Raw genomic sequence first — 25,198 nt, 5'->3', positions numbered from 1 at the left:
TAAAACACTGAGGATTCATGGAAAGCTGTTTGTTTAGACTCAGTCTGATGGTGTTCACTAGATGCTGAAGAACACAAAATCCCCCAAAACAGAAATGTGAAAACTCAGTGCTCTGTAGAATCAGACGAAAGAAATCAGCAACAGAATGATGTTCATTTTAATGGCACCAAACCAGCTAATTCTGAGCAAAAGGTTGCATCTCATGAGCACCAATATACGTTCCGTTATCTTTATCTTAAATGGTTGTATTTTTCACCCGTGCATTAAACAAAGGATCTTTTTATTTAATAACAGTCTCTGTTTGTAACAATCAAGAAACCACAAATCACCTTTACTGTTAGTATACAAACTAGCCTAAGACCTTCTTTGCCTTGCTTACTAAGCAAATCCCACATCCCTCCCCTCCCTTGCAACAAAAGAAAGATCTGACTAAGAGCAGCCAAGGCAGCAAGAAAGATTTAAAACTCTGCTGGGTATATGCTGAGTTGCACATCGTCCTGTCCTTTAGAAGCTGCTGTCCTCTGCGTGCTCACTGCCAGCAGTGCTCCCTATACAGAAGTGACAAGACTCATAGGAGGCTCAGGTCTTTGCTTCATCCATCCGGAGAACTGCTATTTTGCTGGATGCCGGGAGGCGATATGGTGACAATTAGCCTCCGCTCTTGTTTGCACCCTGCCAGAAGGGTAATGGTTTATGTCCACCCAGGAGACACCTGTTCCCACGATCTGGTAGTTGGTACCTGACACCTGCGAACTGAGCAGCACAGCTCAGTGGGAAACACTGCAAACCCTGGGATTCCCAAACCTGTCTTCAGTTGCTGCCATGCTGGGCTTTATCTATGACATTACTTTATTTGGATTTGTTATGTTCAGGCAAATAAAAAGCATCTCCAGATTTATAATGACTTATCTCAGTTCACTTTAAGCAATGGGACCTCAATCTGGATCCCACCCACGCCCATGCCAGACACACACACACACAGATTTTTTCCAAACTTGGCAACAAGAGAAGAGAAATAATCTGGAAAGATTCTGGTGAAAAGGTGCAGTTTTCTTGACATCCATCCCATCTCTCCACCAGTTTCATTGAGCGTTCTGCTGGCCTTACAGACCTTGTGAGAATATTTGCTTATAATATGCACTAATATTAACTCTGTATGCATCATACAGAGTTATCCTGCTTGATTAGTCTGTAGGAGGCTGTACTTCCTATGATTTGAACATCTCGTTACTGTTCCCTGTACTGGTGATGACTTTGGTTTGTCTTTGTTGATCTTCAAGCCGAGAACCAGAAAAGATGACAATATCTACTTGTACTGCTAATTGTACCCACAATAAGGACTCTAATGAGCTGGCTGCCCAGGTGTACATAGACTGACTCCTTACATACATATTGACAATGATTAGGACCTTGCTAAGAAATCCTAGGGTTATAGAGGGGTGAAGCGGAAGAACCTCATCTTGCTAAGCATCAAGTCCCAACAGCAATTTTAAATGCACGCTGTGTATCAAATACTTTGCAGTACCTGCACTGCTAACAGCGACAGCTGCAGAACAGCTGCATATGTGTAAAGTATTACTCTAGTTACCCTATAATAACAGATTTTAAACGGTGATGAAAATATTTTTCATTCAAATCCAGAACATGGTAGAGCCCACTCTTTTCTTTTAGAATCAGAAAATTTAGCTGGAACAGCTGAGAGTGTCAAGCGTGCAGTCCCTCAGAAGATTGGCCCAGGAAAAAGCACAGGAAGGATATGTGAAGAGGAAGGGCATCACAGAAGTGCATGGGACCATCTGACTACTGGCAGGACTGAGGCGTATGCTGCAATTTCACTCACTCATAATTCTTCATGTACCTCTAAAATGGGAAGTGAGCAGCCAGCATTGACTTCTGATTTTCTTCTTTTAACGGGCACTAAGGAACCTTCCTGAATAAAAAGGTTAGGTCACTGACTTCTGTCCTACATGAAAATTGACTTCTCCCATGTTTCCTATGCAGGAGGCAAATCTGAGAGATTACACAGTGACCTACGCAATCTACAGGTAAATAACGTACCACTGATTTTAGCAGCACAGGGATCTGTGGTGCTGGAAGAGAAGAATTCTGGGTGCTGGGTGGACTTGGCAAGACAGAGAAGAGGTTTGGCGCCCAGTCATCTTCTTTGTTATCACTGAAGCAATGCTGTCAGGGCTACTCCAGATACTACACCAGACCTAGAGTTATTAAATTAATCTTTTCCTCAATAAAGTTGGGTACTTTATTGCAATATGAAAAGTTGTAATGAGTTAATAATGCGTATTAGCCTGACACTTCAGCCTGGCAGCCTTGCTGAAGAATACCTTTTATAGACAAAGGAGTTTCACTTCTTCCTTCTTATGAGCTATTCCTGCTTACTATCCATGTTTCATCAAGTCAATCATCACAAGTACACCTGAAGCTATGCACTCATGTAAGTAAGCCCATCAAGAAAAAGCAAATGGCTTCTTTGGTTTTGTTTTTCTTGGCTTCGAAAAACAGAAAGAGTAGCCTTCCCCAAAACGCTGTCTGGCTGCATTCAGGTCTTTTCAATCCCAAAAGGCATATGTTTTGACATGCACAGTACAAAGAGTGGCCTCGGAACTTAATTATGGGATTCCTGAACATCTTCTGTTTGGAATTTACTGTCATTTAATAAGATTAGATGAATGTCAGAGAGAAACAGACTCACCTAAGGTTGAGGACAACATAGCTTGCTTAGCAATTTGTTCTGATAGTATATTATTATAAAAGATAACAGATTCCTGATTCACAGAAGAGGGGGAAGAGCCCATGACAGAAAGTGACAGAAACTCCCAAGTCTGCAGCATAATCCAGTGTTTATCTTTACCCCTTGGTATGATCACAAACACTTCTCCAACTTAAAATATTTAGAGAGAGGAGCTCCTGCTTTAATAATTTTCTCCAAGGTTTCAAATCCTTTTTTCTGGGCCATGTGCTTTCCCAGTGACAGCTGGGTCAGCACTGCTGACATCAGCGCCAGCTGAGAAATACGGGCCTTAAAGGTAAGGGCTGAAGTGCACACTTTGCAGGTGAATGAAATGCAGTTGACACTGCCACCACAGGAACTGGCGGATGTAAAGGGCATCCTGCAGGTCTTCTACCGTCACATGAGACAAGGAGCCAAAGGCTTCTGTAGCTCAGGGTTCAAAAGGGGAACTGCTAGAAGGGAACCGGCTTCTCACCTTTGCAGGGGGGCACCATTTAAACAACTTTTCTTCTCCATTTATTGCGTTTTCTCTGATCAAGAAACACAGTTACATTGCTTATCATTCATTGTTCTCACTGATGATCCTCTTGGGAGGTGACACCAATATCATAGGAACCTGGCAGAAAGGCACGTGACATGCCAGCAGCACCTGCTTCCTCTAATCCCTCCATCAGCTGTTGTACTTCCATTGCAACCTAACTGATCATCATCCATAGTAGTATGTATGCACTGAATTCAGGAAGGATTCACTATGTTCAAAACCATCGATAAGCTGAGTGTTAAGTCTATTTGCACGAAGTATCTACAAAACATGAAACGTAGCTAGCAGCTAACTGGCCATGCCCTCATTGAGACACTAGAATGATGTGTATAATCATATTAAAAATTATTAACATATGAAAATGAAAAAATTCATACGAGAGAAAATACTAGGGACCTGGTAGATATAGAGTACAAGATATTTAGTGTAAAATAAGAAAGCAGTGCCTATTTAGTCAAAGCATAGATTCAATCATTTTACAAGTGACAACATGGAGCTAGATTGACAAGTGTGTCTCTGTCAGCCTAAGGAAAGCCTACCTTGACTAGCTGTCATTTGGCTTCCATGTCATGAAAACTTTCCATAGATTAAACCCTATGTCAAGCAGCAACAATTTATTGCTAAATATCTCAGAAAAGAGCATGGAAGATAAAGTGAAACTCTTTTTCCAGGACAGGGTGTTTCATCCCTTAAGTTCATGCTACATTTTCCCATTCAAACTGTAATCACACACACACTGGACCTTCTACGTGAGATTCATTCATGCAAAAGGTACTACACAAGCTGCTGTTAACGCCAGCCTACAGTCAGCCACCACGGAGAATGTGAAGAAAACAAAACAGGAATACCTACCAAATGCAATCAGCACCAGTGTGTAAGTAGTCAATGTATGGAAGGTGATTTTGGTCTCGAGACCAGCATGAGGTAGAAAAGACCATGCCAATATTTAGCCAAGGAATTGTCACTCCTAAAACAGAGAGATTGAAAATGAGTTTTGAGTAACTGCAGTTTCTAATTAAAAAACAGTTTCAGAGGGCATTTCAGTTGAAACGTTGTTATACCTGCGAGCTGACCCTTAGTTTTAAGTCTTCCTACCAGAGTAAATAATTCACAGAGAATTTAACGAATTTAGCATTTTCCACTAAGGCACATTACAGTGCCCTCATACAGTGCCCTCGAACGTACTTGTTTTCTAATAGCTGTAAAAGATCTTGATTCTTTATAGAATTTACGAACACCCATAATTCAAGCTCAATGCCATTAATCAGAGGAGCTTGCTTCATGTTGTCAAGTGTACATGTACTTGTAAACAGGTATCCTGTTTCCCGGCTGGCTTGTTCAGACTCACAGGAGACTGAATTATGCTTTCAGCTAATGTTTCTACCAGTAAATTGCAATTGCACATATGCAGCTGGAGCACTCGTGACAATTCATTTAGAAAACTGGTGGGCGGCTACCTTGCCTGTACCCCAGCGCTACAGACTAGGTTTGCAAGGAAGGAAGTTGCACGGCTCTGTCCTTTATCAGCCTGACACAAAGCAAGAACGCCGATGTACTGGCAACAACAGAAAGGGATACTGCAAGTACAACTGGTTCCTCCCAGGTGTAAGGTCTCAACTATTCATTAATTCTTTATCGGCACACCTGCCTTCATTCCTTTAAATGCCTCCTGCTACATACAACTGCATGTCTACCCGGTCAGCTGGTGAACAGAGGGGCCAGAAAGAGGGAGAAGAGTTTGGTGACTACACCACCACATACAGAGGACACCTACACCTGCTGGAAACATAAAAAAGAGACTTGCTTACCAGGCACAGCACCAAGATGTCGCAGGATGGATCCTGTATTATTAGGAAGGACTGTGAGGTTCCACCCATGCCTGTTTGAGGGGTGACAGAGAGGCAGTCACATGTCAGCGCATGTTCCCGGTGCCAACATCCCCAGCGCCAAGCTGCCCTGCCAGCCTGGCGTCCCCACCTCCACTCAGCACAACGGGGCAGCTGGCACGAGTCGATAATGCAGGTGGATTTGGTGATCTTACCTTGAAAATGGTTCAGATTTTCCCACGGGAAAGCCGCTCCCATGAGTGTTGGTATCTACTTTTCCACAATGCACTGCTACGTGGCAATCTTTCTGTTCCACTATCCGCCAATATTCTTGCTGTGGCAAGAGAAAGCAGTAGTGCATTTTTAATTCACTGAACAACATTTCCGTCATTAAAATATAAACCTCAGAAATTTACAGGGCTTTCATGACCTCAATGTAATTCAACATAAAACACAGTTAAGAAGATAAGTACTTAAAAATCGCAATGAATTGGAAAGACAGAATTTAGATCCTCTTGGCTCCTGTGCTTCAGCACACGACAGATTAAGACTTCTTTCTCTCCCTCAGTTCATCAATACCTTTATTAAAACTGTCAAAAAATTTTTAAAAGGAAGAATCGGTACCATGTCTATCTAACCATTTATTTTTCTCCCACACTAGACAGCCTTAAACTGCTTATGGCAATGCCTGAATGTCAACTATACTGAATCCCCACGCTCAATCCCCTGAAATAAAAACTTTTACCACCCCTTGTGTTGGCCTCACCTCTACTTCAGCTACTGTAGGCTCCTTCGTGAAGCACATGTTCATGATGTTCCTCGCTGTTCGGTAGAACGTTGTTAAAGAAACAGACCTACCCTGTGGAAAAAGAAAATAAAATTAAAAGTGAAAATAAAAAACTGTGCCTCCATTCCCCCTGGCCTCATTCTTTTCCTTATATGCTCAATCCCAGCTCACCATAGGGGGAAAGAGCACAATGTCTTCAGAACACGCGTGGGTCTAAAGCTCATTTCTTATCTGAGGGCAAAATACCTCAAAATATACAGACATTTAATCACATTGACTCCCCAAACCAACCATCTAGAAGGCCAACTGAATGTTCCCAGAAGGCCGCATACACTGCTTTGTCCAGCACGACACTCTGGGTTTGATAAATGGAGAAGACAGACATGGCCCAGCTTTCTGTGACAGGCTGCAAAGGACCCAGTAGGCAACCCTGCCTACATTTTACAATCAAATCCAATATGTGATCAAAGGACCGTGTGGCTACGCTCTTTAAATACAGAGAAACAGGTGAAAAAGACTTAGGAAATTCACAGAAACGTTCAGCATCAAACTAGTATTGTATGTGATGGAAGGGGGTCACAAAAAGTAGAGTTTACCAAGATTACAGTAATCACCTGCTTACAAAAACTAGTTATGCTCAATTCTGTAAAAGCAGTTCAAATGCAAGGAACCGGGACCTGTTATTACAAGGCTGAGAAACGCAAAACACAGCAAAATTGCCAAATGAGTGCGCTCTTTCTTGGCACTTATGCAGGAGCTGTACGAGAAGAGGATCTGACTTGGTTTTCTGCTTGAGCTACACCTAAGTTTCTGGATATCTGCCTTCACACATAACTATAACACCAGCCGCTCTGGCGAGCATCCTCTGAAAGCAGAAGCATGAGAACCTGCTTGCTCCTTTCAGCCCAGACATACTAGTGTATGCCCAAAGAGGGACACTCCTATCACCTTCTCCGCTCCAGGGCAGAAGAAACATCCTGGGAAGCTGTGAGCCACAAGAGCTGGCAGGTGACACACTAGCTGCTGTGACCATACTGGTTTGCAGCCGTCACTGCAGGAAGAGACTAGCATTGCTCTGCAAACATGAAGTTGAAAATATCTTTGCCCCCTCGCCAGATCTAATGGTCCGTCCTCTCACTCCCATTGTGTCCACTAGTTGCCCATCTGAGGAACCACCGACTTAAAAACTCCACATAAAGGAACATTTTATTACTTGGACTATTATTACCTTTCTAGTTTTCCAACTACAAAACAGATCTGCCAAACCACCTCCGTCTTTTCTTGTGTTTAATTTATTTAAGAACTATGCCCAAGAGTAAACTAGAAACAACCATATAAGCAGCTTTTCCCCCAGAGGCCAAGTCTATCACTTTGACATGCTCCTATGGTTGTAAATTGTCACTTTTTTAATTGAACGCAGCATAATTAGCTGTAACAAAAAAGTTTGTGAAATGCCCAGGGCCTGGGGCCCTCTGATTCCCATAAACTTCAGAGTTGGATGCTCTGTGATACAATAAGCAATTTCCTTCATCTTTTAATGCCCTCATGAATCATTTATTGAGGCAGCCTTTTACAACAAAACCTCTCGTAAAATGCAGGGCCTGCACCAACAGCCTTCACACTTGAGCATAGACTTCACCACTCACAAACCAACACAAGTTCTGCAGCAGCTTCCTTGTTTCAGTTACTCGCCTCTTCCTCTCATCTGACACAGAAAAACAAGAATAAGGACTCATCTTCCAAGATTAACCACGCCTGTCCATTTTTCAGATATGTGGCCAACAAGAAAAAAAGAAAGCAGAAAACCTGAAGAGTTTAGCCCTTAAAAACTGCATATACTCATTTCTTCTTCTATCAAGAACTTGGCATTTTTTCAGTCTCCTAAAAGTTGTAACACAAAGTAAACAGTTGAGGGGTTTTTGTTGTCTGGTTTTTATTGGTTTGGGTTGTTGGTTTTTTTTAATCTGAGGGATCTCAAAATTTTCTAATGCCAACTCAGAAAATAATTTAAAATGCTGTGATAGAGCATTTTAACCTGAACACAAAATGAATTGCTGAGAATACCCTTTCAATGCCCTCACAAATGTTTCAATAGTTCAACAACTGGAAGCTTCAAGCTACTACGCAGAGTTTCTGTTTCTGCGACAATACAACAGAGGAAGGTTTAAGGGACAGAATTTCCTATTTCCTCTCCTAATTCTCCATGGCCTCTGTGGTGGCTATGAGAGCCAACCCAGAGCATCATCACCACCACGACCAAGCCTGCAGGGAAGGCATGGAAAAAGACACTGCAACACTACATATGTTAAAGATGTTAAAGCAACCAAAAAAATGAGCAGACAACAGAGATTTCACAATAGTCACAGGAAGGAAGGAGGGACTCCTGTTAAGCAGAATCCAAAAATGCCAAGTGCCCGGCTGAAGAGAGCTCAGCATGGGATTTCTGTGACAGTTTCATGTGAAGGCTGGCAAAACTTGCGTTGGTGATTTCTTCTGCGTGTCCCTCTAATGGGTCTGCTAATAAGCCTTCAGTTTGTTCTGTATGGAAACAAATGCTGTTTTCAGGCAGTTCCAGCACAGATTTTTAAAATATTTTCAGAGCTAAAACCGAGGAAAGAAGAGAAGAGTGAAAATCTTGCAAGCAGATCCTTCTTTGATGACAGCAGTCTCCTTCACATACTTACAAACGACAACATTTTATTAGTCAGGTAGAAAAGCCATACATTTTAGAGTAAAGAAAGCAAGCACAGCAGCCTGCAGCACCCACTTAAAAGCACAGCAGGCCTTACAGCCTGGAAAGGAGCAGCAGAGTATAATTTGGGAGCCCTGGAAGAAAGTCAGCCAAACACAAAGGTAATTTACTCTACGCTTGACATGCGATATGGTGGTAACTGCTCCTGGATGAGACTGGATGTCTCTTTCTAAAAACATGTTTCAGCTCAAGCACGTGCTGACTGCAGAAATTACTGTGAGAAATCCCGAATACACGGCCTCTTCGTGGTATGCAGCATAGAATTTATGGCCTAAACTGGACTACAGCCATATGATTACTATGTTCTCCTCCAGCCCTCAATCTATTCACCTGGACATTTATCGAAGAGGTGGGTTTGTGTTTTTTTGTTTTGTATGCATTTTTTTATTTTTAATTATAATTAGCAATGCGCTTTAGAAAAGAACCATTGCAATCCCATCATCTGTGGAAACTGTAACATGATGTGTTCTGTTAAACAAATTTCAGATTTTCTCAGAAACACGTTAATAGGTAAAGAACACTCCTCCCTCCACAGACACACGCACACAGAAGGATACCATCATTGAAGAAAAAGAGAGAATGCAGTATTAAAAGGCTTGTTTCATAAAATGCCATCAATTACCCTCTGCTTAAATCTATAAGCCAGCACCACCTCACCTCAGTCTTATTAAAAAGCCTAGTGATGAACTATAGTCATTTTACAAGTCTTGTTGGTTACGCTGGTGCACCAAGATTGTTGCATAATTTCTTATTTCTATGTCTTGAGGCTTGCTCTAAGTGACATAACTTGCTCTCATGCATCAGTCCTTCTACAGGGCTTTCCCCGCCAAGCGCTGTGGAAATGAAGCTGCATGCCTCTGCACTCAGACTGACCAAGCATCCCACAGGGTATTCCACAGCAGGGATCTCTCCAGAAACCCACCGCAGATTTGCTTCCCCCTGTTTGATCCCCGGTCCATCTCCTGACCAGTCCGCAGTATCTTCATCACAGACGAGCACTGGATGGGATTCAAACAGGCAAGCCCCAGTGTCCGGGAAGCTGACGGCACTACGGCAGACAACACGAGGCATTGCCTGAGCAGCTCCGCGTGCCGCAGCTTCTTTGGTGGGTGGGGAGAGCGCTGGCCTGCTGGCTCGGTGATACGGGGTCTGATGCTGTCAGTACTGCCAGTGCTTTCTGGGCAGCAGCAGCAGCAATTTGGGAGCTCTCAGCCTTTTGGGGGTAAAGGTCTGGGGCTCAACAGATATGGGCTGGTTATACTAGCTGCACTTTGCTTGCTTGCCTTTCTTCATTTTCTAAGTCTGATTAGGATACTTATCACAAATCCTAATCTTGCTTTTTGAGTTGCTTTATATCTTCCCAACTTTAACGTGGGACTTGCACTGGAAAAGAAGATGGAGGCATTCCCCCACCAAGTTTGAGGTTGCTCATATACCAGTCAGAGTAAGTTGTATCAAATTTTTCATTTAACATCATTAAGCACAGAAATGCCACTTCACTATTCACAAATGCTGCTGTCATTAGATAAGCTTCTCTCCAACAGCAGCATGGCAAAGAGACTGCTTTTCAAAGGTGGGATTGAGGTCGGAGGCCCCGAATAAAAGAATTTTGGGGCTGACAATTCATAACAGGCTGCAAAAGAAACCTGAAGCAAGCTTTTAAAGCTCGCCATGAGCTCATGCAGTCCCTAAATAGCTTAACAATAAGCCACTTTGGGCTATCTGGCTTCATTTCCTGGTGATGGAAGTGAGATTGGAAGGGGAAAAACAGCGTATTCCTTTACTGGGCACAGACACTCAATGCTCTATTTCTCTCAGAGCACGGCTACACAATTCAACGCAACTCAAAATTGCACTGTGAGTTGCACTGCCAAGTCCTGCTCCAGAGTAGGAGACTGCCAAATAAAATACAGTGAAAGAGTCAGCATTCCTTCGTAAATGGATGTACTTGATATGTGGAGAACTAAGTGTCCATGTGACTGCTCGTGCTAAGCAAAATCTGGCATCGCGGATGAAAATATTGTTTGCATTTCAATTTGCCCTTTCTAAATGTAGTAGTATTTCTAGTGATGTTAGTTTTGATGTGGAGTACTACTGCGCTCAATAAGAAACTTGCAAGAAGGAATGAGAAAGCAGAAAATTAATTTAAATGTCACTAGAAAATGAAAACAAAAACTGTGTCCGCAAGGATAAGTGGACAGAGCTATTCAGAGAACCTCTCACAAGGAGACAAAGGGGGGCAGAGCCCAGTGCAATCTCGTTATGACAGTAACACCTTCCAGCTTTTCCAGACATTCTGCAAAAGCCAGGCAGATCAGGATAAAGCCACCAGACCACCCAGCTGTGATAGCTGCTGGCTGCACTGCTGCCTTTGGGGGCAATGCAGCCCATCGGCTCTCCCCGGGCGGCTGCATTTGCACCCAGATGCCACCCAGACAACAGCCTCCTCAGTTCTACAAAACAAAATTGGCAGAGCCTGTCTCGTTACCTTGTATATACACTTGTGTAAGTCGCTAAGAACTCCCTCCTCCTCCTCCTCGTCTTCCTTCGTGGTCTCCTTTTCCTGAGCGAAGAGCCGCCGCCTGCCCGTCTTCAGTGGGACGTCGACTTCTTTTAACTTGTTGCGGAAGCCATTTTTGTGAACCACGCCGTTGATGAGTCCGTTTTTGGGCTCAAACCGGGGCAAGGAATGGAACTTGTAGGCATTCTCCAAATGTCCCTCCAAAGGTCCTTTCCTCTTCTCCAAGATTTCCTTTTCCAGCAAGACCTCCTTCTCCAGTTTCTTGTGCTCCTCTGGGGAGAGGGAGTCGTAGGAGAGCAAGTACTGGCAGTAGGCTTCTTGCAGCTTGGCCAGCCTGTCCTGTGCAGTTTTGGGGATGCGCAACATGTCTGCCAGCTTGTTCCATTTCTTGAGGTCAGTCACTTGCTGCATCCCCCCCATCTCGTTGATCAGCTGGACAAAGCAGGCCAGGTCGAGCTCGCAGCCTCCTGGGGTCCGCATGTGCCGGGCAGCAGAGATGGGGAAAGGGAAACACAGGAGCAGGTTAGGAAAGCTGTGGGCAGCTCGCGTCAAGCGCGCTACCAGGCTGGGCCCATACGGGACATACCACCCGTACAGCTCTGGTCACCTGCGCACCAGAGCAGGATTGTCCCTACCTAATACGCCTCCTGCTAAAGACAGGCACGCGCCACTGCTTTGCTAGATTAATTCATTCAGCAGATCATATTTTGCTATTTGCAATAGCCTTCCCTATGGTTAAATTTGCTCTCCTCCTTGAGTTTCATTCCCTTCTCTTCTCAGAGCACCCCCAGCTTCTCAGAGCACCTCCTGACACACATCTTTCCCCTGGTCATTATCCAGCGGTCAGGGAGATGAGAATTGCCCAGCTCTTTTAAAGCCCACGCACTGCCACCCTCCCCTCGCCTGCCACCAGTCCCATGTCTGGTGTATACCAGGAAGAAGCAAAACAAGTGTCAAGATGGGTACTGGCAATCAAAAAAACAAGTACCTATCCTTTCCAAAGGTAAAACATCAATTATCTAATGTCTGCACTTTGGATACAGCTAGTATTTAAAAGGAGCACAGTAACATCATTAATTTCACTACAGGTAGAAAAAAATCCTTTAAAAAAACCCAAGGGAAGTGGGGCCTTGTTCAGGGTTGGTGCTTGCAACTGCATAAAAATATGCCAGACACATTATTCTTCTAGTTTGAGGCCATGCATATTTTATACTCCATTATGTTTTTGTATATTTTTTAAGACGACTAGCACATTTCACACTCCAGCCAAAAAATAAAAATGGAGGATTATACAAACTGCAGTGTAAAAAGCAGCCAAATGGATGAGGAACAATAAAAGAAACATCATAAATACACTCAAAGCACAGAAATAAATCATCAGTAGAAAGAGTGAAGAAATGGACCAAAGACCACCTACAATTCAACAGGGCACTGCTGAAGGAAAAAAAAGAATTAACACAAAACTCGTGTCAACATTGCTGCTGCCACATCATCTCTCCTTCCCCTTTTTCTTTGAGAAAAGTAAAAAAAATCATTATGCCATAGCCATTTCAGAGCACTTAGAAATGTATTATACAACAGAGAAGTGCAAGAAGTAGCCTTACGGTAAATATTTACTGTCAGCTGCACAGCCACAGCATCTTAAAGGCCAGTCATATCATCGTGCTTGCTAGCGCCAGCAGTCTTTCTTCAAACTACCCTGTGCTGCATCTCATACACTTGAGAGCTTATCTCAATTTTCCTTCTTCCCTTTGCTTTCCCCTCTTCCACCACTTGCGCCAATCCAGCGCGGAGGGAGGCTCAGCAGCGTAAACCTGCGTGCAACATTTTGGGATGACAACTGTTGCAATCGAGGCAGAGCAGTGCCAGAGGCTGCTTGCAAATTCTGCCTGCACAGCGCTGGGCAAAGGTGTGAAAAGAGGGGAAAGGTTTTTGGCTGTGGTCAAAACCAAGGGGAAGGCTTTGAGGTTGAGGCAGGGCCAGGGGGCAGCAGGTTTATCCAATTTAGTAATTTGGGGGGAGGAGGAGATGTCAAAATGGTTAAGTCTTGAAGCTGAGAAAAGGCAAACACCATTGGAAAAAAACCCACAAATTTCAAAGGTTTTCGTTCTTTCCTCTTTAATCTTCCCTATAAAAAGATTTTCAAGCTGGCCTCTATTACAGGCTGTTACTTTTCTGGTATAGTGTTTTTCATGCACAGTTCATAAATAAGCTGAAGGCATAATTTAAGATGGCTTTCCATCCCAATAGATTCAGCAACCTACATAAAGTTGAGTAACACACTACTAACTTCGAAAAAAGTGTGGTCCAGGTTTAACCTTCTATGTGCTGTCCAGTGGGACAAATAGCGCACACCCAGCTTAAGGTCCTAGTTTCAACACTGTTTATAAGCTATTTAAGAAATGTGATTTTCTCCTGCATCATGGAATGATCCCTTATAATCACTCTGCAATATTAGAGCTAGTGTAGCACATCATTCAACCGAAGCCTCACGTATCTGGCAGATCCTTCGTAGGGCCAGCTACAGCTAAGGCTTACAAAATGGTCTCAGTTATAATTCCATTTCACACAGTCATAATTTTTGGAAGCATTTATATCTCAGGCTGATGTTTTCCAGGATTGACCTAAACATGTTGCTTCAACTTTCCTTGAAAGGCTGAGGAAAGGAAAAAAAGAAAAAAAAAAGGAAAAAAAAAGAAAAAAGAGTTTTAACCCCATTTATAAGCACCTATAGCAAAATGGCTTAAACAGGAGACCTAGCACGTGTTATGAAGAAAAAATGTCTGACTATTTTTTTATAATTGTCTTAATTTCACTAAGTTAGGAAAATTCCTAAATTGCCTAGTGAGCAAGCTGATTTCAAAAGAAAAATATTAAATCTTCAGGTATGCATTTAATACCAAACGCTGGGCTTACACAAATCATTGGCAAAACTCCCACTTACTTCAATGGAAATGTGATTTGGCCCTGAAAGGAGGGGTATGTACGCACGTCAACTTAAATAAGTGCATTTATCACCACAGATTATTTTATATTTTTCCTGCTGGAACCAACAGATTTTTTTATCTTTGTACACTTTGTACACTTCTTTTCTACATTTTGTTTTTAATTTTAAACACAAGATAGGTAGGAAATTAACTGCAGAAAGCATACATAGGATGCAAATTTTATAAGAGACCACTGTTTCCTCCACTTACATGGCACCCAGCAGAACAGAATTCCTGCCTATTAATTAGGCTCTTAGGTGCTTAAATAATACAAATAATTAACAGTAATGCCATCTTAGTGCCGAGTTAAGGTATTTCATTAAAAAGTTAACATTGTTCCACGAGTGTTAATCGAGCTGTCTTGCACATTTTCTTCTCTCTCTTACCAATGTAAATTTAATTCATTATTCTTCTCTATTAGCATACAACCATTGCATACATTAGGCATACAAAATGTTCACTTATTGCTGCTTGAGTGATTTTAATTTTCAGATTTCCTTGAACGTTTTTGCACGGCTATTGCAACAGAGCACTAACACTCGTTCCTTCTCCTTAAATTCTGTCCTTTTTCTGTTGTGCCCTGCGTTGGTTCACCATAAGCTCTGCAATCTCTTCGTGTGCTTTTACGCATTTTCACTCACTTACATATGGTGGTATAAAATAAAGTTAGGTGTTGTGAACAGTTTAAACAGAAAAGTGTGTCCTTTAATCCAAGTAGTGTCGATAGCTGCCTCTGATCGGATAATGCCTCAAAGGCAAAACTCTAGCCTCAAGTTGCAACATGCAGGTCCTGTGAGCTCTGACTCAAAACACTTCAAAAACAAAGGGGAGGGCTAACAAAAATTAAACCCAGAAGTTTGTTACTATGTCATGGCTGCAAAAGCAGTAGAGATGGAGGTGGCTCATTCAATGGTTCATTTGTATGCTGCTGTTGTCATGTTTTTACAAACTATTGTCACATTTTTGTCACGTGTCATATTTGACAGCAGACCATAAACCAAGAATTCTGTTAAATAAGTGATTCTCACTCAGGCATTAGCCCTGGCAGACACCTGCTGGGAGAAATAATGAAACCTCCATTTTGCAATCAACCACATTTTACTGCCTATTCTTGACACTTAATGGTTGTTAAATGTCAGCAGGTCACTGCAAATTTGTGATTTTAAGTGTCTGAGTACCCAAATAGAAGTCAGTTCCGAGAGATTTTCTTTCCCCCTTGGTTAAATGCTTTGAAAGGAGGAGGAAAAAAAATATTTGTATTCAAGCCTGGCAGCATTGCAACCTGTTTGGAAAACATCTTTGGAAAGGTCCGAAAAATATTCTGAGGCAACACTTAAAGCGAGGCAATCAATATCTGTAGTTGTACTACCCACAAAAATAAACGGCAGGGAAAGAAGATCTGAAATCTAGAGACCAAGACCCCACATAGCATTTTTTTCCCTGGGTGAAATAAAGAGCTGGCAGGAGGAAGGTGGCGATACAAAGTCTCCCGGGAAAGCTCTCCGCCAATCTACCTGCATGGTGCCTGACTGATGGATTAAGAGAGAGATCCAGTGCTCTGCAGCATTAATTGAACAGGGGTTTGGTTAGGCATAAAGGCAAACTGAGCATAAAGTTGCATACGGACGCTAACAAGCAGCGGCAAAAGGCCAATGAAACCACAGCCCTTACCTATGAGTGGGAGTTCGTCCATGGTAATGCCCTGAGATTTGAGGTGCTTCTTGATACAGGCCAGCCGCTGCACGTTGGGTCCCCAGCGCCTGCCTAGCTTGTGTATGTGCTGAATCTGTGTCACAAACCGCATTTCATCATTTAGCTTGCACTCAGGTCTCCAGTCTGGAGGAGGAATCACCCTGCACATCCCATACTTCTCTACCTGAGCTCGGACTGACTCAATGTATATCAGTGGGTCATGAAATTCCTTGGTGGAGGGCCTAAGGATGGGAATCTCCCCCAGCATCCCCCACCCAGACTTACTACTGCCCTTTTCGTGCTTTCCCATTGAGTCTTGTGGCTTGTGCAAGGACTCCGCTTGAGAGGTAGAACGATTTTCACAGGAGGCATTTTCAGTTTTGCCATGTGCTTGTTTCCCTGGCGTACTCTTTCCAGCAGTGGCTCTTTTCGGCCTATTTCTTTCCAAACTCTTCTCTGGCACTTCCTTTTTAAGGTGTCCATTCAGCAAAGGCTTTTCTACGGCTGCCTTTTTGCTGGCAGCTTCTGCCAAGTTGACCGCCCCTTTCATTCTCTTGGTGGGCGACTGTATTTTGTCTATGTGATTCATCTCTTCCAGCCTCCTCTTCGAATTGCGCAGACCCTCCCTTAACTGTCTCCCCACCTCCTTAGTGCATGTCTTTTGGTTCAACTTGCCATTGACTTTTACACCATTAACAGCGGTATTGTTAGACTTGGATGCTCCAAGGGATAGCACCTGTTTGCGGGTTTTTGCATTGCTACTTTCTATTTTCCCTGAGATTGTGTGGTTGACAGGTGAACTGGGTTTGTGGTGATTTAGTTTGGTTTCCTTGACCAGTTCTTTCTTGGCTTTGGTGTATGTGACAGTTCCCTTTGTCACTGTTGCAGTGTACTTCACAGTTTTGGACGGTGAAGGTCTGACTTCTCTCATCTTTTTGGCACTGGCTGCATTTGCACTCGGAGATGACATTCGAGTGATCCCGTTGACTTTAGAAACCTGCAATGCCAGGATTGTTGCAGGGGGAGCAGAAGGAAGGAAACAGAAAACAGAAAAGTAAATTAATAATGTTACCACTCGGCCACAGTGTCCCAGTCACTGGACAACCATACTCTGCAGTCCTGACTCCTGGCCCCTTTGTACAATCTTCATATAATTGTTTTCACCCAGGCAAGAGGAGGGACTGGGCATTTATAATAAACAAGTAAAATAGAATATTTTTTTTAAAAAAATGAACCAAAAAGTCTCCAGAAAGCCAATCTTGCTTTTGGAGGGTATGAAGCCTCCAGCATTAAAAAGGGGGAGGCCCCTTGCTTGCACTGCCCCATTCCTTGTCTACCAGAAAGCCTGTTATGGTGCCACAAAACACCGCTAGTCTGACTTACAAACTAATACTTTCATTATCTCCTTTTCTGGCCCTCAGACACTATCCCTCTTCCCACCCATCTTCTCTTAAGTGCACACACAGTTTACTACTTCTTAGCAGACAAACTAGACAGCATATACTACCTACTCCAACTGGAATGGGCACATTTTGCAAAAAAACACACTGAGATTCAAACCAATCTCCTGTCTGTACATACATACATATAAAAAAAGAGATATTGAACACATTATGCACCCGACAGATCAGGACAGCCATGAAGGATCCAGTCTGTCATACATATTAAATCTTGGGAGGCATCTTGTTGCTGAAGTCATTAATTTGAAATAAAAATTTATACAGTAGTTCAACACATATTTTTTTTAAAGTTTGATATCTGGGCAGTTTTGCTGACACACATTTTATTACATCATATTCATCACTAATGTGTCATTGAAACCTCGAATTGCTGGACTCCATTGCTTTCTCTTAGGCACTTAAACCCAGCTATGAAACTAAAATTTTTATTTTAACTATAAGACAGGTTAAGCACTGAAAGCAACCCTCAGCTTCAAAGGGAATTAGGATGGCTCAGCACTGCCAAAGCTAAGCTCCACTACTGAGAAAATGAACCTCAAACAAATTTCAGCATTTAAACAAGTTTAAACATTGTTTTCTCACCTCCTTAAACTATTGTGAACGCACAAAAACACATAAAAAAAAAATATTGGTAAAAATGCTCAAAGTGAAAGCATACAGTACAATCACCTTGCATCAGTGCTCCGGTGAACACCACCATTCCTGCAAAGTTATAATACTTCCCTGTGGGTTTTCAAAATACTTGCCAAATTAGTAAGCACGGCAGCTTCTCTCGAATAAAGGCAAGAATTGTAGTCACTTATAAAGTAGGGATAAAATGTTATAAAATAGGGATCGAATAGACTGAAAAGATCATGCTATGGTCTTGCATTAAGTGAGTTGTGGAAGAGGAACTGGAACCTGGAGATTCTGGATACACACATTCATATATGTGTATACATGCATTTATAGTGTGCATTTTCTCCTCTGTGCTCCAGAAGCTGGAGCAGGAGTAATGCCCCTTTAAAACCCATCCACATTCTTTTCCTTCCTGTGCTTCCGAAGTAGAAACACTTAAGGAAAATCTAGTTAACTGATAACATGAGTTTTTACCTTGAGCTTTCCAAAGACGCACGAGATATCATCTGGAAAGCAAACACTTGCTAACAGAAATGCATTTACCCATTTCCCTTGAAATTTAGGCAGTACTCTGCATTTGAAATGGAGGTCCGGGTTTGACATCTGCAGAGCTGTTTCATGCCACAGAGCAGACACAAATAGAGAGCTGCTGAGACATTGCCTCCTGCCTGCAGCAGGCAGAACAAGAGCTGAACATCTCTGGCTTTATAAACAGCCAGGAACATCGATTACAGATTTCATCTAGACTAATAGAGAAGAATTGATTGAGAACTGGGAGGGGAAGGTAATCTGGGTGACAGTGATCATGAAATGAGTTTTCAATTCTAAGATGTGACAACAGTATGGAAAGGACAACAGACAAAAAAAAACAAACACAACACAGCCCCCCCCCCACACACACACACACAAAAAACCCCCAAGAACCTGCAAAAAACCCAAACCAAAGCAATTCCTGCTCAGAGGAGAGGCACAGAGCACAGGTCATTACGCTTGTTCACAAAGTTCTCTAATGACTGGAAAATTAGAAAAAAATCACAGTAAAACACTGAAACGCAAGTGTGTGACTAAGGGCAACTATATAGGAACAGCAAAAGCTCGCAGTGGTAAAATGAGAAAGGCCAAGGAGCTAAAGAAACTTCAGTTAGCAAGGGACATAAAATGAAACAGAAGAAATTTACAGACACCTTAAAAATACAAAGAACAGCAGAGGTCAACCACTACACAAGGAAGAAAAACAAATGCAACAGTTTGGCTAAAGTGTTTGTGCTTCTTTTGCATTAGCCTTCACCAAAAGTACCACTGACTGAATACTTACCAGATATATAACATAACCAATTTCAGCAAAAGAGCTAGGAAGGCAACCCCAGCAAGCTAAAGTGTACCTAGATGACTTAGAGCATAGCTGCTGGAGAGAAGCGTAGGGCAGACAGAGTCTACCTAACTTCAAACCCTAAAATCAGTCTGGTACAAATCACCAAACAAATAATTTTTAAACACACAAATGATAAATAAGATAGTGTTAAAACCAAAAAATATTAACCCACCCCACCACCACCCCACAAAAACACACCTACCCATAGTTTTGCCAAAACAGCACATCAAAGTTAATCATCGTCTGACAGAAACCTGGCTGAACAGGCAAAGAAGCACCTCCGCTTTAGTAGGGCTCCAGTCACTGTCCCACATGACATTCCATCAAACAAGCTCCTGAGACACGTCCTAGATATAATGACTCTAAAGTGACTCCATGAGGGACTGAAGAAACTCATCCTCAAGAGAAGTTATTGTCATAGTTCACTGCCATCCTGGGAGAGCACTTCAGGTAACTTTCTGAAGGGACTCTTCTTGGCCTTGGTTCTACCAAGTACTTCCATCAGTAACTTGGATTATCGTAAAATTTGCCAGTGACATGCACCTGGAAGGTGCTCTGGAGACAAGGTCAAAATCAAAGGTAATCTTGAAGAACTTATTTCAGAACATTTCTACAATAAGAGAAAGTGCTATTTTTAGGAAGGACAAATCAAATACATGTAGGGGAGGAATAACATTCGGGGACCACTTTGAACTGCAAAACATGACAGTGGTAGAAAGCACGCAAATCTCTTTCTGAGACCTATTACCAAGAACGCCAAAAACAAGGAACAAGTGCACAGGCTTTCCTATGCAGGGCTGGATCCAGCACTGGGCCCACACTGAGAGAAAAATTTATGCCGTGGAGCAAGTCTAAAAGAGTACAGAGTGCTCAGAGATTTGGAAAATACAATCTTTACTGAAAAGCCACGGGAGCTGCACTTGTTTAGTCTGAAACAGAAGACTATGGGACAACTCTGCAACGGTGTTCTGATGCACAAGGAGCTCCTCTGAAAAAAGACAGTAAATGTTCTTTCCATGTTCACTGTGAAAGGCGGGGGGGGGGAGGGGAAGGGAACCCTCTAATTGTCTACAAAGATAATCTGAGGCACAACTAGGAAAACTTTCTAATGAGTAGAAAAGGAAAATGCTGGAAGAAGCTGTCAACAGATGTTGTGGAGTCTCCTCCACGGGAGGTTTTCCAGAAAGTTTCAAGGAGGCCATAGGTATATTACTGTGCTGTCAGGTGCAGTCAACACCTCAGAGTGAGCAGTCAGCCTGTATAGAGGTACCTTGTCACTCCAGTCTTCCTATGAATTTTTTTTTAAGAAGTTGTGACCAGAAGCCTGAAGGGCTATCTGGGGCACTCCTTCAGCAAGAGGTGGTGACATAGGGCCTGAGAACAAAACACGGTCATGGAGAAAGTGCTCATGGAGAAAGGCAGGATCCTCACAGTTCCTCCTTTTCAAAGGAAAACATGCTATCAGCACCATCAGCTTTAGGCCAGAATTAAAACTGCCAAGATACAAACCTCTGGAAAACTTAATTAATTAAGAAAACAGCAACTTATCACAACTGTTTAGAGTTGTTAGAATACCTCCAACACAACAAAAGCTTAGATCTCTCAGGGCCAAATCTTGAACTGAACAGGTACATAAGCTTCTGCTATCTAACCTCCAATCCTACATTACAAGCACACTATTTTGAGTTTCTATTCAAACCTAGTGACATTATTCCAATGACAAACAGGTCCTGAAGTAGAGAACACTTGGCTTTGAGAATACTATAAGGAATTCTCTTACTTCTCTCTGGTTGCTAACTAAGGAGATCCCACAAGAAACAAACACTGCTTCCTCAGAACCATCATCTTTCTAGAACAGACACAACACGATGGTTTTCAAGTACTTCTCCCTCTCCCCTCCCCAAATGCCCACAGGTATCTCGAGTGCTTTCAGAGATGATAGCATAATGTTTAAGATACAGCAGTACTATATAGACCAGAAGAGACCACGCTTCAAACGGGAATAGGCTGCAACAAACATCTTCCAGCTGGAAACAAGTGGAACAAACAACGTGGTCATAGCCCACCATCAAAGCAACAGGTGGATTCAGGATTTCACATTGACAAATGTGAAATTCTGGCTGGTCAGTCATCACCTACATGTTCCTGGTCTGTACTTGTCTCTGAGGACCCATCAGACGATTGGAACCAAAAGAAACAAGAAATTGCGGTAGGCATTTTCTTACCTTTCTACTGTTGAAATGTCTCCCCCCAAACCAAACATACACACACAGAGTCAGCCTAAAAAATTGGCCACACTGCCAGGTGCGCAGGTTCACCAAATGGGGGTCTATGCCACAGCTCCATCCCGAGGCAGTGCTTACACTGAGCACATAAGAAAGAAGTCAATTTAATTCAAATAGTGACAAAGTGATTGACATTAGCCTTACATGACTCAAAGTCTTGAGATAAAGGTGAAACTAGGGATACAAATAATCTTATCTTTGCTTTTCAGCTATGTTCTTAGTTTTGCTGACATATATTAGTCTTCAGACCACTCTTTTCTCCACTTTACTGAACGCTTGCCTTGCAGTAAAAGATGGTATAACAGATTTTAAATTTTGTTATTTTTTAAATAAAGTTATCTTTTAAAAGGCAAATGGGACCAGCACATAGTCTTGCAGCAATGTGTTTGTTGGATTTGAACTGGTCTACATACACACCTCTGCATAGCACCTAGGATCCACCCTCCAGACACATACACACGTACACACACAAAATAAAGCCAACAAACAACTTGTTAGATAACAACCACAGTAATAACAGCAACGTTAGCAATAGCAACAACAGTTTTGGTCCCAACCAAATTCAAGTTATGCAACTAATCTCAAATTCATTCATAAAAATACTGTGTCGATATAGGTTTTGCAGAGCTAAATTACCGTATTAGGCCAAGAGAGGGCCCCATTGAACTACATTTCTTTTGCCCACAACCCCTTTGAAGTAGGGGATTGGAGAAGAGAGCAAAGGAGGAAGAAAGAGAGAGAGGGAACACGTGACAAGTGCAAGCGCACACTAGAAAAGGAAAGAAAGAATGAGAGGAAAAAAGAAAATCTTGGGTAGTTTCTAGTGTTCTGCCTTTACTTTCTGTAAGACTGAAGAAAACAAAACCACACACATAAATAAACCATGTAAATACACGTGAACGAGGAGCAAAAACATACTGGAAGATGGAAGAACATGTGGCTAGCACCCCGGGGCAAACAACTGCCCTTTTGGAAAATACTGAAAATGTCAACAAAGACTCAGGACAAGGGCAGGAAATTTAGCAATGCCACATAACTGGTAAGTCTAAGGTTTTGCACAAAGCTAAGTCTTTCTGTCAGGCAAAATGGATAATCCACCTTTAATTAGTTACAGACACATTTTCATTAAAATTGGTGAGAAAGTACTTATGTTACTGTGGGCTGCAGAAGAAAATATAAATGCCTAAATAAAAAAAAAATCATAATCTGAATTTACAGATCCCTTATTTTCTGAAGCTTGAGGGCCATACTCTGTGAGGTGTCTGTGTGGCATGACTGTTGGTTGTACTGCATCACTTTACAATTTCTCTCCATTTTGCATAGCATGATTGAAAACACATAATACTCTACGAAGCAAAACCCACTTCAATCGTGGACAAAGTTCTTCTACACCTGTCTTTTCCCTTCTCAGAGCTACCTTCACAAGTGATAGCAGCTGACTGTCACGAGAATTTTAACTATTCATACTTTGATGATGCAACTTTAACGCACTTCACACAAGTGTTCCAGTTAGTTAAAATAATTAAGTATGAAGTGCATCCTTACACTTTGGAAAACTTGTTCAACATTAAGAGCTCAGGGCAGAGCATGTCACAGCAAGGACCACAGGATGCTAGTTGTCACAAAAAAGAAAGCTAAAAGGATGCAAAAGAAGGTAGGCATTCAAGCTGATGACTAACTAGATAAGCAAAAATTGCCACAGGAGAAGAAAGAATGGAAGTTTTACAGAGATACAGAGAAATATACTGTAGATAGCTTTGAGGATCTCAAATTTTATTTAGAAGGTAACACAAATCCACTGGAAGCATTTCAGGAGAAGCTAAACACCACAGGGCATGGAAGATTTCCTCAGCAAGGGCACCACTGTTTTTCTTTTTGCCATTTTTAATTTCCAAACCTATGACTGAGAGGTGCCATTTAAGGCCTTGATAGCCCTACAAGGCAGCAGTTTCAGCTACACTGAAATCCAGGCCAGCCTACTTAGAAGAAAAGCCTTTAGATACCAGCAAATAAAGACTGTCTTTAGCTGGGTTGTTGAGAATTAACCACAAAAAAAAAAAAAAAAAAAAAAAAAAGGCGTAAGTACAGCAAGCTTTCCTTCTGTACTGCATTGCTCTAACGTAGATACCCTGCTAACCCAGCCCCAGACAGTGACTGGGGATTTTTGAAATTCTTTTATAAAAAACTTACTTGATAGTTGCTATTTTAGGATCCCTTTGATCCAATCATCAAAAATAGATGGAGACACATCCTGCCCAATTGCCAGTCACAAGCACCAAAAGATTGGCCTGCTAAACTTCCACACGCAAATACAAGTCAGGCCGAGACAAGCCTCTTGCTGATTTTTTTTTTGCCAGTTTTCAACCAGGTAATATGAAAGTCTGAATTTCTCCCCACCTGGCACATCCACTGTGAAGGAGGCAATATCCTAGAGCACCTTCTTTATGCATCAGACAAAACACTTTTCCCGGACTCCGAGGTTTGTGTTGCCCACATGCAATACAAGACACCTGAGCGTCACGTCAGCTTCTCTACAACACCAGTGAGCCTCTAAGAGAATCCGAGCAGACCAGCTGTACACAAAAGGAGTTCATTTTTCCACGTGCTGCCAGCCTTGGCACTGCCAGCAGAGAGGCCAACAAGAGTGCCAGTCAGAAAGGTTTAATAAATAGCGATGTGAACTTTACTCTTTCATATGTATACGCTGGATAATATCAAGACAAGGTTGTAAAGCATGCGTTATCATAGTGACTTCTCATGTACGTATCACTTTTCTTTTTTCCTTCTTTCTCTCTTTCTCTCTCTTTCACTGAAAATTAACTCCCTGCAATCTCCAGAGCATGCTTTTAAGGATCACCATGTTTGCTCTATCCCAGGCAGTGGAAAATGGAGCTAGCACCTTAAAAGTCTGCATTTTCCCATGTGTCCACAGTAGAGTACAATTCATTACCTGTTTCCTTAAGTCCTGAGCCGATCTATGAAGAGTGTGGTGGTTGCTAGCGGTGAGCCCTTTCGTAGAGGAGCCAGTGTTTGTAGTAGGATGATGATTAGCAGCAGCCTGGTCTTTTCGGCTCTCAGCCTTATGTTCACTGTTCCTCTCCTTCCCTGGTGTGGCCTCTTTGCTTTTGTGTTTCTGAGCGGGTTCTTTCTCCTTCGATGATTTGCTGGACCCATTGAAAACTGAGAAGAGAGAAATACAGACTATTAAGGAGGAAAAAAAAAAAAAAAAACTGTACAAGATCAAACTGTTCATTCAAAACAACCCAACTTTCTCTGCTGTCAGTGTCGGATATTTAGTGAGTGTCTTCTTATATTTAAAGTAAAATCAATACAGAAATAGAAGCACTATTTTGCATATTTCTTTATATGAACAGATTCACTAAAGTATTTCCTTTGCTTGTTAACACACATTATCTTCAATATCCAAATTAAAACATACGAGGTATATATTACTGTTTTGATTGACCTAATTTTAGACTTATCAGTTTGATTTTTGACAGTTTTTAATTAACTTTTTGCTGTTGCAGCGATGGAATTCTAAACATAACCTAAACAGAAAAAGGAATTTTTTTTTACATTAATATAAAAGAAAGGAAACGTTCCATGAA

At 42.1% G+C, this 25,198-nt stretch overlaps 1 protein-coding gene across 1 annotated transcript in view; it reads right to left on the bottom strand.

Moving 5' to 3' along the window:
* Positions 1-25,198, bottom strand: part of JARID2 (jumonji, AT rich interactive domain 2) — a 129,169-nt gene that overhangs the window by 14,374 nt on the left and 89,597 nt on the right. Inside the window, exons 5-12 of the mRNA XM_009884162.1 lie at positions 24,541-24,770; positions 15,835-16,852; positions 11,144-11,643; positions 5,883-5,975; positions 5,332-5,450; positions 5,099-5,169; positions 4,143-4,257; positions 1,518-1,525 (exon numbers count right to left, since the gene is read on the bottom strand). Coding sequence (XP_009882464.1) covers positions 1,518-1,525; positions 4,143-4,257; positions 5,099-5,169; positions 5,332-5,450; positions 5,883-5,975; positions 11,144-11,643; positions 15,835-16,852; positions 24,541-24,770 — 2,154 coding nt within the window. The remainder of the gene's footprint in view (positions 1-1,517; positions 1,526-4,142; positions 4,258-5,098; positions 5,170-5,331; positions 5,451-5,882; positions 5,976-11,143; positions 11,644-15,834; positions 16,853-24,540; positions 24,771-25,198) is intronic.

This window comes from Charadrius vociferus, unplaced genomic scaffold (assembly GCF_000708025.1).
Source record: "Charadrius vociferus isolate BGI_N301 unplaced genomic scaffold, ASM70802v2 scaffold444, whole genome shotgun sequence".
NCBI classification, from domain to species: domain Eukaryota; kingdom Metazoa; phylum Chordata; class Aves; order Charadriiformes; family Charadriidae; genus Charadrius; species Charadrius vociferus.
Note: the sequence above shows the minus strand (reverse complement) of the source record. Positions and strands in the feature narration are given on the sequence as shown.